The sequence below is a fragment of the Oncorhynchus keta genome, chromosome 17 (genome assembly GCF_023373465.1).
Source record: "Oncorhynchus keta strain PuntledgeMale-10-30-2019 chromosome 17, Oket_V2, whole genome shotgun sequence".
NCBI classification, from domain to species: Eukaryota; Metazoa; Chordata; class Actinopteri; order Salmoniformes; family Salmonidae; genus Oncorhynchus; species Oncorhynchus keta.
Window position 1 is genome coordinate 24374263 of NC_068437.1, and position 12865 is coordinate 24387127.

The 12865-nt window shown below is 42.8% G+C and overlaps 1 protein-coding gene across 2 annotated transcripts in view; it reads right to left on the reverse strand.

The window, feature by feature from the left end:
- Positions 1-1022: 1022 nt before the first annotated feature.
- The window catches only part of LOC118396672 (ran-binding protein 10-like), a 39672-nt gene continuing 27829 nt past the window's right edge, over positions 1023-12865 (reverse strand). Inside the window, exons 6-15 of one of the 2 annotated variants that reach the window (XM_035791005.2) lie at positions 8029-8213; positions 7825-7937; positions 7588-7696; positions 6621-6769; positions 6292-6499; positions 6026-6165; positions 5186-5331; positions 4580-4691; positions 4172-4313; positions 1023-3951 (exon numbers count right to left, since the gene is read on the reverse strand). In XM_035791005.2, the coding sequence (XP_035646898.1) occupies positions 4183-4313; positions 4580-4691; positions 5186-5331; positions 6026-6165; positions 6292-6499; positions 6621-6769; positions 7588-7696; positions 7825-7937; positions 8029-8213 (1293 nt within the window). In that variant the 3' untranslated portion in view covers positions 1023-3951; positions 4172-4182. The remainder of the gene's footprint in view (positions 3952-4171; positions 4314-4579; positions 4692-5185; positions 5332-6025; positions 6166-6291; positions 6500-6620; positions 6770-7587; positions 7697-7824; positions 7938-8028; positions 8214-12865) is intronic. The other variant, XM_035791006.2, reaches the window with a different exon arrangement.

A 12865-nucleotide genomic window follows, 5' to 3' on the forward strand; every position in this document is an offset into this window, starting at 1 on the left:
TGCATAATGTAGGGTATGTAAACATTATATTAGGTAGCATTGTTTAAAGTGGCTAGTGATATATTTTACATAATTTCCCATCAATTCCGATTATTAAAGTGGCTGGAGTTGAGTCAGTGTGTTGGCAGCAGCCACTCAATGTTAGTGGTGGCTGTTTAACAGTCTGATGGCTGCATCTCAGTGCAAGAGGCGTCACTGCAGTACCTGTTTCGAATCCAAGCTGCATCACATCCAGCCATAGGGCAGCACACAATTGGCCCAGTGTCATCCGGGTTTGGCTGTGGTAGGCCATCATTGTAAGTAATAATTTGTTCTTAATTAACTGACTTGCCAAATTGAATACTGATTTACATAGCTTTAATAGTGCTGGTGTCCAGTAGGGGGCTCTAGTGAGCCATTTACCACACCTGCATATTCTGTTCCTCAACCATACAAGTGCAAGCCCCTTCCAATCACAGTTTGAACCAAAGTTCTCATATATACAGTACCAGTCAAAAGTTGACACACCTACTCTTTCAAGGGTTTTTATTTATTTAGTTTTTCTACATTGTAGAATAATAGTGAAGACATCAAAACTATGAAATAACACATTTGGGATCATGTATAAGTGCTGCATCAGATGACCTGGCCTCCACAATCACCCAACCTCAACCCAATTAAGATGGTTTGGGATGAGTCGGACCGCAGAGTGGAGGAAAATCAGCCAACAAGTGCTCAGCATATATGGAACCTCCTTTAAGACGGCTAGAAAAGCATTCCAGGTAAAGCTGGTTGAGAGAATGCCAGAAGTGTGCAAAGCTGTCAAGGCAAAGGGTGGCTAGTTGAAGAATCAAAAATATATGGTGATTTGTTTAACACTTTAGTTACATGATTCCATGTGTGTTATTTCAGTTATTTCAATGTAGAAAATAGTAAACTTTTGACTGGTACTGTAGATGGACACATTTAAACTTTTCAGCCAACCTCAAGTCACCATCATTCAAAAGCAGTACATCCACAAAATAATGACAAGAGACCAAAACTATGCGTATGGATGTGTATTTTAATAAAAATAATTCTGTCAAAATTAAACAGAATACAATATTTCTTTATCATGTTTCTAGTACATAGGTATGTTTTTTAAATTTTTTATTATCATTATAATCTCTTTTTGTGTGTATATATATATATATATATATATATATATATATATGTGTGTTTTAAAGGTTCTAAAAGTTTCATGCCAAGTAGAGGGTAACTCACCTCACAATTGCTAAACTCAAAACTCAATATGAAATTAAAATAATAATAGAAAATAGTAAATTGTGCACAGCTTGTTGTTTTTCATTTCTAATTCCATTCCCTTCGCCTCTCCATTTGAAGCATGGATAGCTCCAATTGAAAAACATAACACATAAAAGGAGAACAGGGAGATTGTTTGCTACAGTAGGTGTAGGTGTGTCTATAAAAGTCCCAGGAGAAGCTCGACGGATTACGATCTTTCTACACACACACACCTAAACATTAGTCAATCTATTTCATAATGAATGATCTTAAAATATACATTTTGGGTGGCTATAGGATTTTAAAAAACATTTCCAGTTTTTGAAAGCCTTCAAGAGATGCAGGCTTTGCTATAATGTCATAAAATATAATCAAAATCTATCTGCTGGCTGCTTCCAATATTGAAAGTCTATCACTGAAGGTATTGTTCAGAATTACTGGTAAACTCTATAGTGAAAACTCATGCGAATGGACAGCGCCACCTAAAGATTGAACTAATTAAGCAACATGAATTAAAACAACTAAAACCTCATCCAACATGGGTTACAGTGTGTATAGGTGTGCTTGAAAGATGATGTGCCCCACCCAGTATGTCAGTCTTTAACAGGTTCGGGATAAAGGGCTCCCGGAGTGGTGCAGAGGTCGATTCCAGGCTGCATCATAACCGGCCGTGATTAGGACTCTCATAGGGCAGCGCACAATTGTCCCAGCGTCGTCCCGGTTATGGTTTGGCCGGGGTAGGCAGTCATTGTAAATAAGAATTTGTTCTTAACCGACTTGCCTAGTTAAATAAAGGTAAAATAAATAAAGTATTTTACTTCCTACTGCAATACAATATTTATTTTTAACCTTTATTTAACTTGGCAAGTCAGTTAACAACAAATTCTTATTTACAATGACGGCCTACCGGGGAACAGTGGGTTAACTGCCTTGTTCAGGGGCAGAACGACAGATTTTTTACCTTGGCAGCTCGGGGATTCAATCCAGCAACCTGGCCCAACGATCTAAGCACTAGGCTACCTGCCGCCCCGGCCGTGATTGGGACTCCTGTAGGGCGGTGCACAATTGGTCCAGCATCGTCTGGGTTATGGTTTGGCCAGGGTAGACATTAAGTTAAGGTATTTGTTCTTGTTTTTGTATATATTTTAGCAGGTATAAGCCCATGATGCCGATAGATGTTGTCCAAATGTAAAGATTGGGTAAAAAAAATAATCAAAATGGCCTTTGTGAACATATTAAAGTCTACCAAACACTAACAACACAGAAGCTGACATATTCTACTCCCACCACCCCTTTGCTTCACAAACATGCTTTGCAGGATTGTCAAAAGAGTTAATGAAACACATTGCAATATGTCTTACAGGTACAGGGGATGTCAATATCAATCTCATGGTGGCCAGCAGCAAATCTGAAGCACAAACATAATATAATCTGCTAAACTACATTCAACACACAGTGGAGCGCCTCCTGCTGGCTGGGTGAAATACTGCGTTAATACATCAATGATCGACAACTGTCCCATGTGCCAAGAGAATATCTGTTAAAAATAGGACAATACATACTGTAATGAAAGAAAGAAAAAAAAAAGAAAAACATTCAACTGACTATAATAAACAAACAAAAACAAAGGAACAAAGTTAAGGTCACATGTTTGTAAAAGTGACCGAGTCTATGTTGAGTTTATGTATTAACGCGACAGCTTCACATTAGTTGTGAGAAAAATAGAACCGCAAGAGAGCGGAAAAATAAGCATGTTCGCGATGATAAGATAATGGCTGGCTGTCAAAGCACTGGTATGAAGACTTAATGACTGACTGTATGAATTAAGTGTGGCCAATGGCAAGTACCATTGGTATTAGAAAAGGGGAGGTCAAATTAAAAGCCTTATATTTGGCAATCAGTTTAAGTTTTTTATTGAATATATCATTAAATTGTGTGTATATCAAGCTAGTGGAGACACTTGATTGGAAATATACTACACTTATATTGAAACTCACAAATGAATCAGTGTCATCATTGTTTGATCTGAGGTGAATGCTGCTGTATGGGGCTCTGAGGTGACCAGCAGGTTAGTGGCTTACAGCCATGTGTACATTTTCAGAAGCCAATTCAGACCTTTAACTTTAAATTAAATTAGCTTCTGGAGTTAAGTCATACTAAGTAGTAAGAATTTGAACCAAAAAATGCAGGTCCTATATTGGAGCCACTGAACAGCTGGGTAAACATACCTCTGTCTACAATATCCCATACTGAGTTGACAAATGTGCTGTGAATACCTGAGTTCTGAATGAAAGAAACCAGAGTATCTTGCTTGGTAACGACAAAGCATGCCAACATGAATTTCTTTGATATGATGACATCTTTAAAATACTGTGTAGGGAATTGAAATCCACTCAAAAACAAAAACGGAATTAGATTGTTTTTCCTTCCAAGATGAGCACAACAAACTGACTAAATAAAACCTAGAACATGACTAGATAAACAGAATAATAATGAATTCTTTAAATAGAGTCACACATTTTGTATTTGATAATACTAAATTAAAAATAAGCTTTCCTGTCATGTTCTACTCATTCCCCTGTCCATTTGCTTCTGCCAAATGGCAAGCGACACACAAATTCAAACACATGCTTTCCTCAGTCATCTGGCAACCCATTGGAAAGACCTCTTCTTAGTCCTGAACATTACCTTAGGAATGAAATAAACATTTTTGGAACTGCTGTATTGTAATCTATACAACACTATTACTGTACTCCAAACAGTAACCCTACAATCAAACTTGATGCTAACAGCATGGGCCATGTGTAGTCAAAAACATTCCTAAAAAGTTCCTTATAGGTAAAACAGTGCATTGATGTGGTGCTATAAGGGGAGGGAAGTAAGTATGTGTGTGTCTGTCCAGACTCACCTGGACTGGGGCTAGTGCAAAAAGTTGTCTACTCTGGCGAAGGAACAGGACCCTGAGCGGACCCTGGCCATGAGCTGGACACACTCTGTGGCCTGACCCAGAGCAAGCATCAGAGGGGGCTGCTTAGGCAAGTTCTGAGACTCTGAGGGGCAAAAGACAACATCGGGGTGTGTACATTAGCTAATAAAGCATGTGTGAGTCAAACATGTACATGGGAAAATGTGCAGTGTGTATTCATTAGAAGAGAGTTAACATACACACTACCAAGCGTATTACTTTTGTGGTGCTGGGAGTTACTGCCCCCCCAAAAAAAATATTGTAGAAAAAGAAAAATAGCTTGTGTGAGTGAAAGTTATTTTTATCGGACTACTCATGACATTATGTACTGTGTGTGAAACTTAGCCTTACCCAAGATGGCGCTGTTAAGAGCAGAGCAGATATTCTCTCTCTGCATTGGGTCTAGCTGTTGCCCCACTGGGCAGTTCCAGGGATCCGAATATGCTAATAAACTGAAGGCATCCTGTGATAAAAGTGAGAGAGAAAGGGATAGGGAGATAGAAAACAGCAGGATCAGTAAAAGCCCATTCAGGACTATGATTTGGAAGCAGTATAATGGTCTGTCTTATACAGAGGGAACATCAGACACTTTCAATGGCTCTACCTTAATTGTTAGAGAACAATACTAGAGACAGACTTTCCAATGGTCATATACAAGTAGTAGTGTGTAAACTGCAGTATAACCCATAAACCAAACCTTCCCCATTCGGTGGTTAACAATTATACAATTCGTCACAGGCTGTGTTTACACAGGCAGTCCAATTCTGATATTTTTTTCACTTAATCAGATCAGCTCTGGAAAATATCTGATGTGAAAATATTTGATGTGAAAATATCTGATGTGATTGGTCAAAAGACCAATTAGTGGGAAAATAAATACTAGAATTGGACTGCCTGTGTGAACGCAGCCAGTGTCAAACAGTGTGCCAGTCTTCTACTGTGTGAACCCCCCGGTACCTGCAGCATCTTCTTGTGTGTGACGTTCTTGCCGTATTCACGGCACAGCTGCTCGTTGAGGCCCTGCAGTTCACGGCCAAACTGGATCATCCTCTCTGTGGCTGCTTGGTTCCCTCCACACAGCTGTCTGGAAGCACAGCTATCCTCTACCAGGACACACACAGCCACAAGAGTCAAAGCGCAGCCACGGACAGAGTGCATTTGACAATTCACATAATAACACACTCACTGTGGTCACTAAACATCCCATGGCAATTATTGTAAGAGTAGGGGTGTTGACTCCAGTATCCTGGCTAAATTCCCAATCTGGCCCTAATACCATCACAGCCACCTAATCATCCCCAGTTTCCAATTGTCTCATTCATCTGCCCTCCTCTCCCCTGTAACTATTCCCCAGGTCATGTTCTAAATGAATGTGTTCTCAGTCAACTTTCTTGGAAAAATATGGGTACAAAAAAAAAGATATATGGACAAACATACACTTTCATTCAGTAATTTTCATAATGTCAGTGAGACACCTTGTCTATTAATAAATTAATAAATGCTGCTGTCTATTTCATTTAGCAACCTTGACGACACAAACATCTGCCTGACTAGATTATGTTTGAGCTCAATTTAGAAACACACATCCCCAGATATCCAGCCAGTCAGAAAGGAAAAACAGAGAAAAGCAGACACACAGTGACAGTCAGAGAGAGGGAGAGAAATAATGACAGAGAGATAGACAAAAGTGACCAAGAAAACATTGTGGTCTTGACATTGACACCTGGGACAAGGTGTGTGCGCCTGACAATCAAAACAGTAAGCGCATGTGTGTGCGCACGTGTCAAGCGTCTGTACCTGCCACTCCGTTGCCCAGGCTGATGTCCTGAGCTTGCAGGATTCCCTGGTGCTTGTAGGTGCCATTCATGATCCGAGCAGAGGGGTTCTCTGCCACCCCGTTAGTGTAGTGCTCAGCCTCAATCTCCATCTCACTGTCACTGCAGAGGAGACAAACACAGGGACAGGTTCAGTCATCTGTCATAATATCGCAGATGGTCTGCTTTTCTCCCACACCAGTTAAAAACGCAACCACGCTAAAAAACAATAAACACATAGACCCTTGCCTTGCCACACACCTGGTCTCCTCCTGGTTGCTGGTGCCACTGTGAGGCTGGGACTTGGTGGAGTCAGTGGAGTTGGACTCAGAGTAATTGACAGAGGAAGGGGAGGAAGAAGAGGAGGAGGAGGCAGAGCTGACGCCTGGATACTTGTTGTGGCTCTTGTTCTTGTTGGGAGGGGTGACCCCGTTACTGCATGTGGGGCTGTCTGCTCCTGGAGATGACAGAGTGAAACAGACACATACAATAGATAGACAATACTCTCGCTTATCTCCTTTGTGTTTTTAACACACTGGGCAGATGGATAGGCAAGTGTGAAGGTGTGTTTCCCTTACCTGCACTGTGCAGATTGGGGTTGGTGGCTCCATGTCGGGGGCTCAGGCTGGGGGAGCCAGGGTAGCTGTCCTGGGACTTGGGGGAGCGGACACTAAAGCATCGTACCTCACTGTCTGTACCGTTTACCATCTCCACAAACTGCCGACACCTGGGCGATATGGGCAACCATGACTGTGTCTGACATCTAGTCTACAATCTACTACAATGTCTGACATGCTTTGTCCTGCAATACATTGTACCATCTGATATTAAACCTTTCAATCTGCTTAACTGTCAGATATCACTTGCTTGAACAAAAACAGTCTGAATGAAAACTGTCAACTATAATTACTGCAAAACTTCCATTGCTTTCAGAAGTCGGCAAAGGTGGGGCTGTATAAGATCATGTCTTTGTGCCCAGAAATGTGTAAATGTAATAGGAACAAGTCCGACTGGTTACGGAGTATGAGTATCTGGCTTTATGGATACATGTCACTATGACCGGATGAATGTCAAACAGATCAGGGCCTGTTCTGTTCTGCTCACTCATCTTCCATGACAAAATGGAGCAACAGGCATGACCAATCAAATCAGGAGTTCCCTCGGCGGCAACAACTGTGACCTTGTGCTTACCCTGCCCCCTCCCTCTCTGTGTAACTGCTACAACAAACCCCTCTCTTCCTCTATAAGAGAGCCTTAAAAAATGGCCACCTAGCTGTGGGTCTGCATCTTCAAATGTCTCTCAGCAGACCACAGTATTTATTAATGTCATCTAATGTCTTTGTGCCATAAACACACAGCTGGGCAGCAGGCCAGAGCTTTACTGACAAAATGCTCCTGTGGTTGTGTTGTATGTGCCTGACTGAGCCTGCAAAGACACTACAAGACCAGCAGCTTATTTAAGCCTTACAATTCCAATACTTCTTAAATGAAACCTTTAGATTAACACTCCCATAAGAGTCCCATAGTTGGTTCAAGGCTGCTCACTTCAACATGAAGAGTAGATTGGGGTTGTGTTCTAGAAGTCCAGGGTACAGCTGCTGTGTGGCTTCGATGGCCTCTCCAACACGCCCTGCCAATACCAGCTTCTGTATTCCTGTGTGTAGAAAGAAGAATATTATCATTCAAAACTGATTGAATGTATGACTGTGAGTAAATGTATGACTGATTGGTCCTCAGTGTTTCTGTGGTACTGTCAGTGTGGAGCCTGTGTGTGGTTCTCACTCTGCCGGTTCTTTATGGAGGTCTGGTCCTCCTGGATCAAGGTCTCTGTAGCCCTGGCAAAGGCTGTGGCCGTAGCACAGTACCCATGATGCACCAGGTAGGTGGATACCATACTGGAAGAATCAAAGACATGGTTTAGCCTTACAGTAGTAGAGAAAGACACAGTAGTATGTTAGGGTGAAAAGTGTCATGTCGATCCCTTACTTCTGCAGCACTGCCTGCCACTCCCCCAGTCTCTCGCCGATAGGGAAGCGGGCGATCATGCCATGGATCTTAGCCCTCCATTCACTCATATAGTCCTCAATGTCAAACACAAAGGGCTGCTGGCCAAAGTTAGCATCCACAATCTCTCCAGGAGTCTGCAGGCCCACTGTGGGGTACAGGTTTGGCTGTGGGTAGAAGGTAAGGTGTGAACACAGGTATATACAATGTTAGCTTTGCACACCTTGGCAAGCGCACAATTCCCAATCTGGCCATAATAGGAAGAACTTGCCTTTAATTTTGATAATTTGATCAAATCAAACTATTTGTCACATGCGCCAAATAAAACTGGTGTAGACCAGATTGTGAAATGCTTACTTACAAGCCCTTAACCAACAACGTAGTTCATGAAAAAGTTAAGTATTTACCAAATAAACTGAAGTACAGTGCCTTGCGAAAGTATTCGGCCCCCTTGAACTTTGCAACCTTTTGCCACATTTCAGGATTCAAACAAAGATATAAAACTGTATTTTTTTGTGAAGAATCAATGACAAGTGGGACACAGTCATGAAGTGGAACGACATTTATTGGATATTTCAAACTTTTTTAACAAATCAAAAACTGAAAAATTGGATGTGCAAAATTATTCAGCCCCCTTAAGTTAATACTTTGTAGCGCCACCTTTTGCTGCGATTACAGCTGTAAGTCGCTTGGGGTATGTCTCTATCAGTTTTGCACATCAAGAGACTGACATTTTTTCCCATTCCTCCTTGCAAAACAGCTCGAGCTCAGTGAGGTTGGATGGAGAGCATTTGTGAACAGCAGTTTTCAGTTCTTTCCACAGATTCTCGATTGGATTCAGGTCTGGACTTTGACTTGGCCATTCTAACACCTGGATATGTTTATTTTTGAACCATTCCATTGTAGATTTTGCTTTATGTTTTGGATCATTGTCTTGTTGGAAGACAAATCTCCGTCCCAGTCTCAGGTCTTTTGCAGACTCCATCAGGTTCTCTTCCAGAATGGTCCTGTATTTGGCTCCATCCATCTTCCCATCAATTTTAACCATCTTCCCTGTCCCTGCTGAAGAAAAGCAGGCCCAAACCATGATGCTGCCACCACCATGTTTGATAGTGGGGACGGTGTGTTCAGGGTGATGAGCTGTGTTGCTTTTACGCCAAACATAACGTTTTGCATTGTTGCCAAAAAGTTCAATTGTGGTTTCATCTGACCAGAGCACCTTCTTCCACATGTTTGGCGTGTCTCCCAGGTGGCTTGTGGCAAACTTTAAACAACACTTTTTATGGATATCTTTAAGAAATGGCTTTCTTCTTGCCACTCTTCCATAAAGGCCAGATTTGTGCAATATACGACTGATTGTTGTCCTATGGACAGAGTCTCCCACCTCAGCTGTAGATCTCTGCAGTTCATCCAGAGTGATCATGGGCCTCTTGGCTGCATCTCTGATCAGTCTTCTCCTTGTATGAGCTGAAAGTTTAGAGGGACGGTCAGGTCTTGGTAGATTTGCAGTGGTCTGATACTCCTTCCATTTCAATATTATCGCTTGCACAGTGCTCCTTGGGATGTTTAGCTTGGGAAATATTTTTGTATCCAAATCCGGCTTTAAACTTCTTCACAACAGTATCTCGGACCTGCCTGGTGTGTTCCTTGTTCTTCATGATGCTCTCTGCGCTTTTAACGGACCTCTGAGACTATCACAGTGCAGGTGCATTTATACGGAGACTTGATTACACACAGGTGGATTGTATTTATCATCATTAGTCATTTAGGTCAACATTGGATCATTCAGAGATCCTCACTGAACTTCTGGAGAGAGTTTGCTGCACTGAAAGTAAAGGGGCTGAATAATTTTGCACGCCCAATTTTTCAGTTTGAAATATCCAATAAATGTCGTTCCACTTCATGATTGTGTCCCACTTGTTGTTGATTCTTCACAAAAAAATACAGTTTTATATCTTTATGTTTGAAGCCTGAAATGTGGCAAAAGGTCGCAAAGTTCAAGGGGGCCGAATACTTTTGCAAGGCACTGTAAAAAATAAAAAGTAACACAATAAAATAACAATAACGAGGCTTTATACAGGGTACCGAGTCAATGTGCAGGGGTACAGGTTAGTCGAGGTCATTTGTACATGTCGGTAGGTGGGGCGGACAGGCTGGGGGGGGGTCAATGTAAATAGTCCGGGTGGCCATTTGATTAATTGCTCTGCAGTCTTATGGCTTTGGGGTAGAAGCTGTTAAGGAACCTTTTGGTCCTAAACTTAGCGCACCGGTACCTCTGGCTGTGCGGTTGTAGAGATAACAGTCTATGATTTGGGTGACTGGAGTCTCTGACAATTGTTTTGGCTTTCCCCAGACACTGCCTAGAATATAGGTCCTGGATGGCAGGAAGCTTAGCCCCAGTGATGTACTGGGCCGTACCGTACGCACTATACTTTGTAGCACCTTACGGTCAGATGCCGAGCAGTTGCCATACCAGGCGGTGATGCAACCGGTCAGGATGCTCTCAATGGTGCAGCTGTAAAATTTTTGGGAGTATCTGGGGACCCATGCCAAATCTTTTCAGTCTCCTGAGGGGGAAAAGGTGTTGTCGTGCAAGCGTTACAACTCTTGGTATGTTTGGACCATGATAGTTCGTTGGTGATGTGGACACCAAGGAACTTATAACTCTTGACCCGCTCCACTACAGCCCCGTTGATGTTGATGGGGACTTGCAGGGCCCGTCTTTTCTTGTTGTCCACGATTAGCTCTTTGGTCTTGCTCACATTGAGGGAGAGGTTGTTGTCCTGGCACCACACTGCCTGGTCTGTGACCTCCTCCCTATAGGCTGTCTCAATGTTGTCGGTAATCACACTGTTGTGTCGTCAGCAAACTTAATGATGGTGTTGGAGTCGTGTTTGGCCACGCAGTCGTGGGTGAAAAGGGAGTACATGAGGGGACTGAGCATGCACCCCTGAGGGGCCCCAATGTTGAGAATCAGTGTGGCAGACGTGTTGTTGCCTACTCTTACCACCTGGGAGCATCCCGTCAGGAAGTCCAGAATCCAGTTGCAGAGGGAGGTGATTAGTCCCAGGATCCTTAGCTTAGTGATGAGCTTTGTGGGCACTATGGTGTTGAATGCTGAGCTGTAGTCAATGAACAGCATTCTCACATAGGTGTTAATTTTGTCCAGGTGAGAAAGGACAGTGTGGAGTGCGATTGAGATTGCGTCATCTGTGGATCTGTTGGGGCTGGAGGTTTACTCACTCGCCTACGAATTCTCAGAAGGCAGCCCGACCTCCACTCCCTTTTTCTCCGTCTTTTCTTCACGCAAATGACGGGGATTTGGGCCGCTCCCTAGAAAGCAGTATATCCTTCGTGTCGGACTCGTTAAAGAAAAAAATCCTCATCCAGTTTGAGTTGAGTAATCGCTGTTCTGGTGTCCAGAAGTTCTTGTCAGTCATAAGAGACAGTAGCAGTAACATTATGTACAAAATAAGTACAAAAATAATTTAAACAATGTGAAAAAACAAACAAAATAGCACAGTTGGTTCGGAGCCCGTAAAACAGCAGCCACCCCCTCCGATGCCATTGGCATGGCAACCCTGAATAATATAGGACATTCATATCATCATCATTAATGGAAGGAGCAAAGCTACCGCTACTGAATTACCCTAATTTAAAGATGACAGTCATGCTATTCAAAATAATATTCAAGGCTAATACACATACTATTAAAATGGCACCAGTAAAGAATGTCAGATGAGGAAGTCAAAGAAACAGTAGAGTACTATACACGGGTTTTCAACTGGGGCTCTTGCAGGGGTTCCGCAACAATATAAAAATATGTTTTTATGAATATCGCTAGCAACAATCAAATCAAATGTATTTATAAAGCCCTTATTACATCAGCTGATATCTTAAAGTGCTATACAGAAATCCAGCCTAAAACCATAAAAAGCAAGCAATGCAGGTATAGAAGCACAATAGAATAAACATGTTTTAATTACATATCTACAGTAGAAAATAGGAGAACATCTTATTTCTAATTACATGAACTTTGTTTCTCAATTCCTAATATTGAACAAATTACACTCATTTGGAGCTAATTACACTCACTGGAGTATCTGACATAGGCATTGAGAAAGCACTGGTAAACAGGCTACCAGTTCAGCAAGTGTTGCTGGCTGCTGGTAAGCTTTCTTGACTTGGACATTCATTTTGCTAACACATGACTAACCTTTGTTAAACAGCTGCTCATAGCAAATATAAGTTTGGAGTTACCTTTCTAGCTAACAGGCTGAGTTTACACCTCTTACAATTATAATTATAATTGGACGTAAAAAGAATTGTTTGCTAACGTATGAGGGGGTCCCTGGGTTGCCAGTTTGACTGGGAGGGGGTCCCTGGGCTGCCAGTTTGACTGGGAGGGGGCCCCTGGGCTGCCAGTTTGACTGGGAGGGGGTCCCTGGGTTGCCAGTTTGACTGGGAGGGGGTCCCTGGGCTGCCAGTTTGACTGGGATTGGGTCCCTGGGTTGCCAGTTTGACTGGGAGGGGGTCCCTGGGCTGCCAGATTGAGTGGGAGGGGGTCCCTGGGTTGCCAGATTGAGTGGGAGGGGGTCCCTGGGTTGCCAGTTTGACTGGGAGGGGGTCCCTGGGCTGCCAGTTTGACTGGGAGGGGGTCCCTGGGTTGCCAGTTTGACTGGGAGGGGGTCCCTGGGTTGCCAGTTTGACTGGGAGGGGGTCCCAGGGTTGCCAGTTTGACTGGGAGGGGGTCCCTGGGCAAAATTGGATTAAGACCCCTGCTACACAATATACACACATGTAAAACAACAGAAGTCCT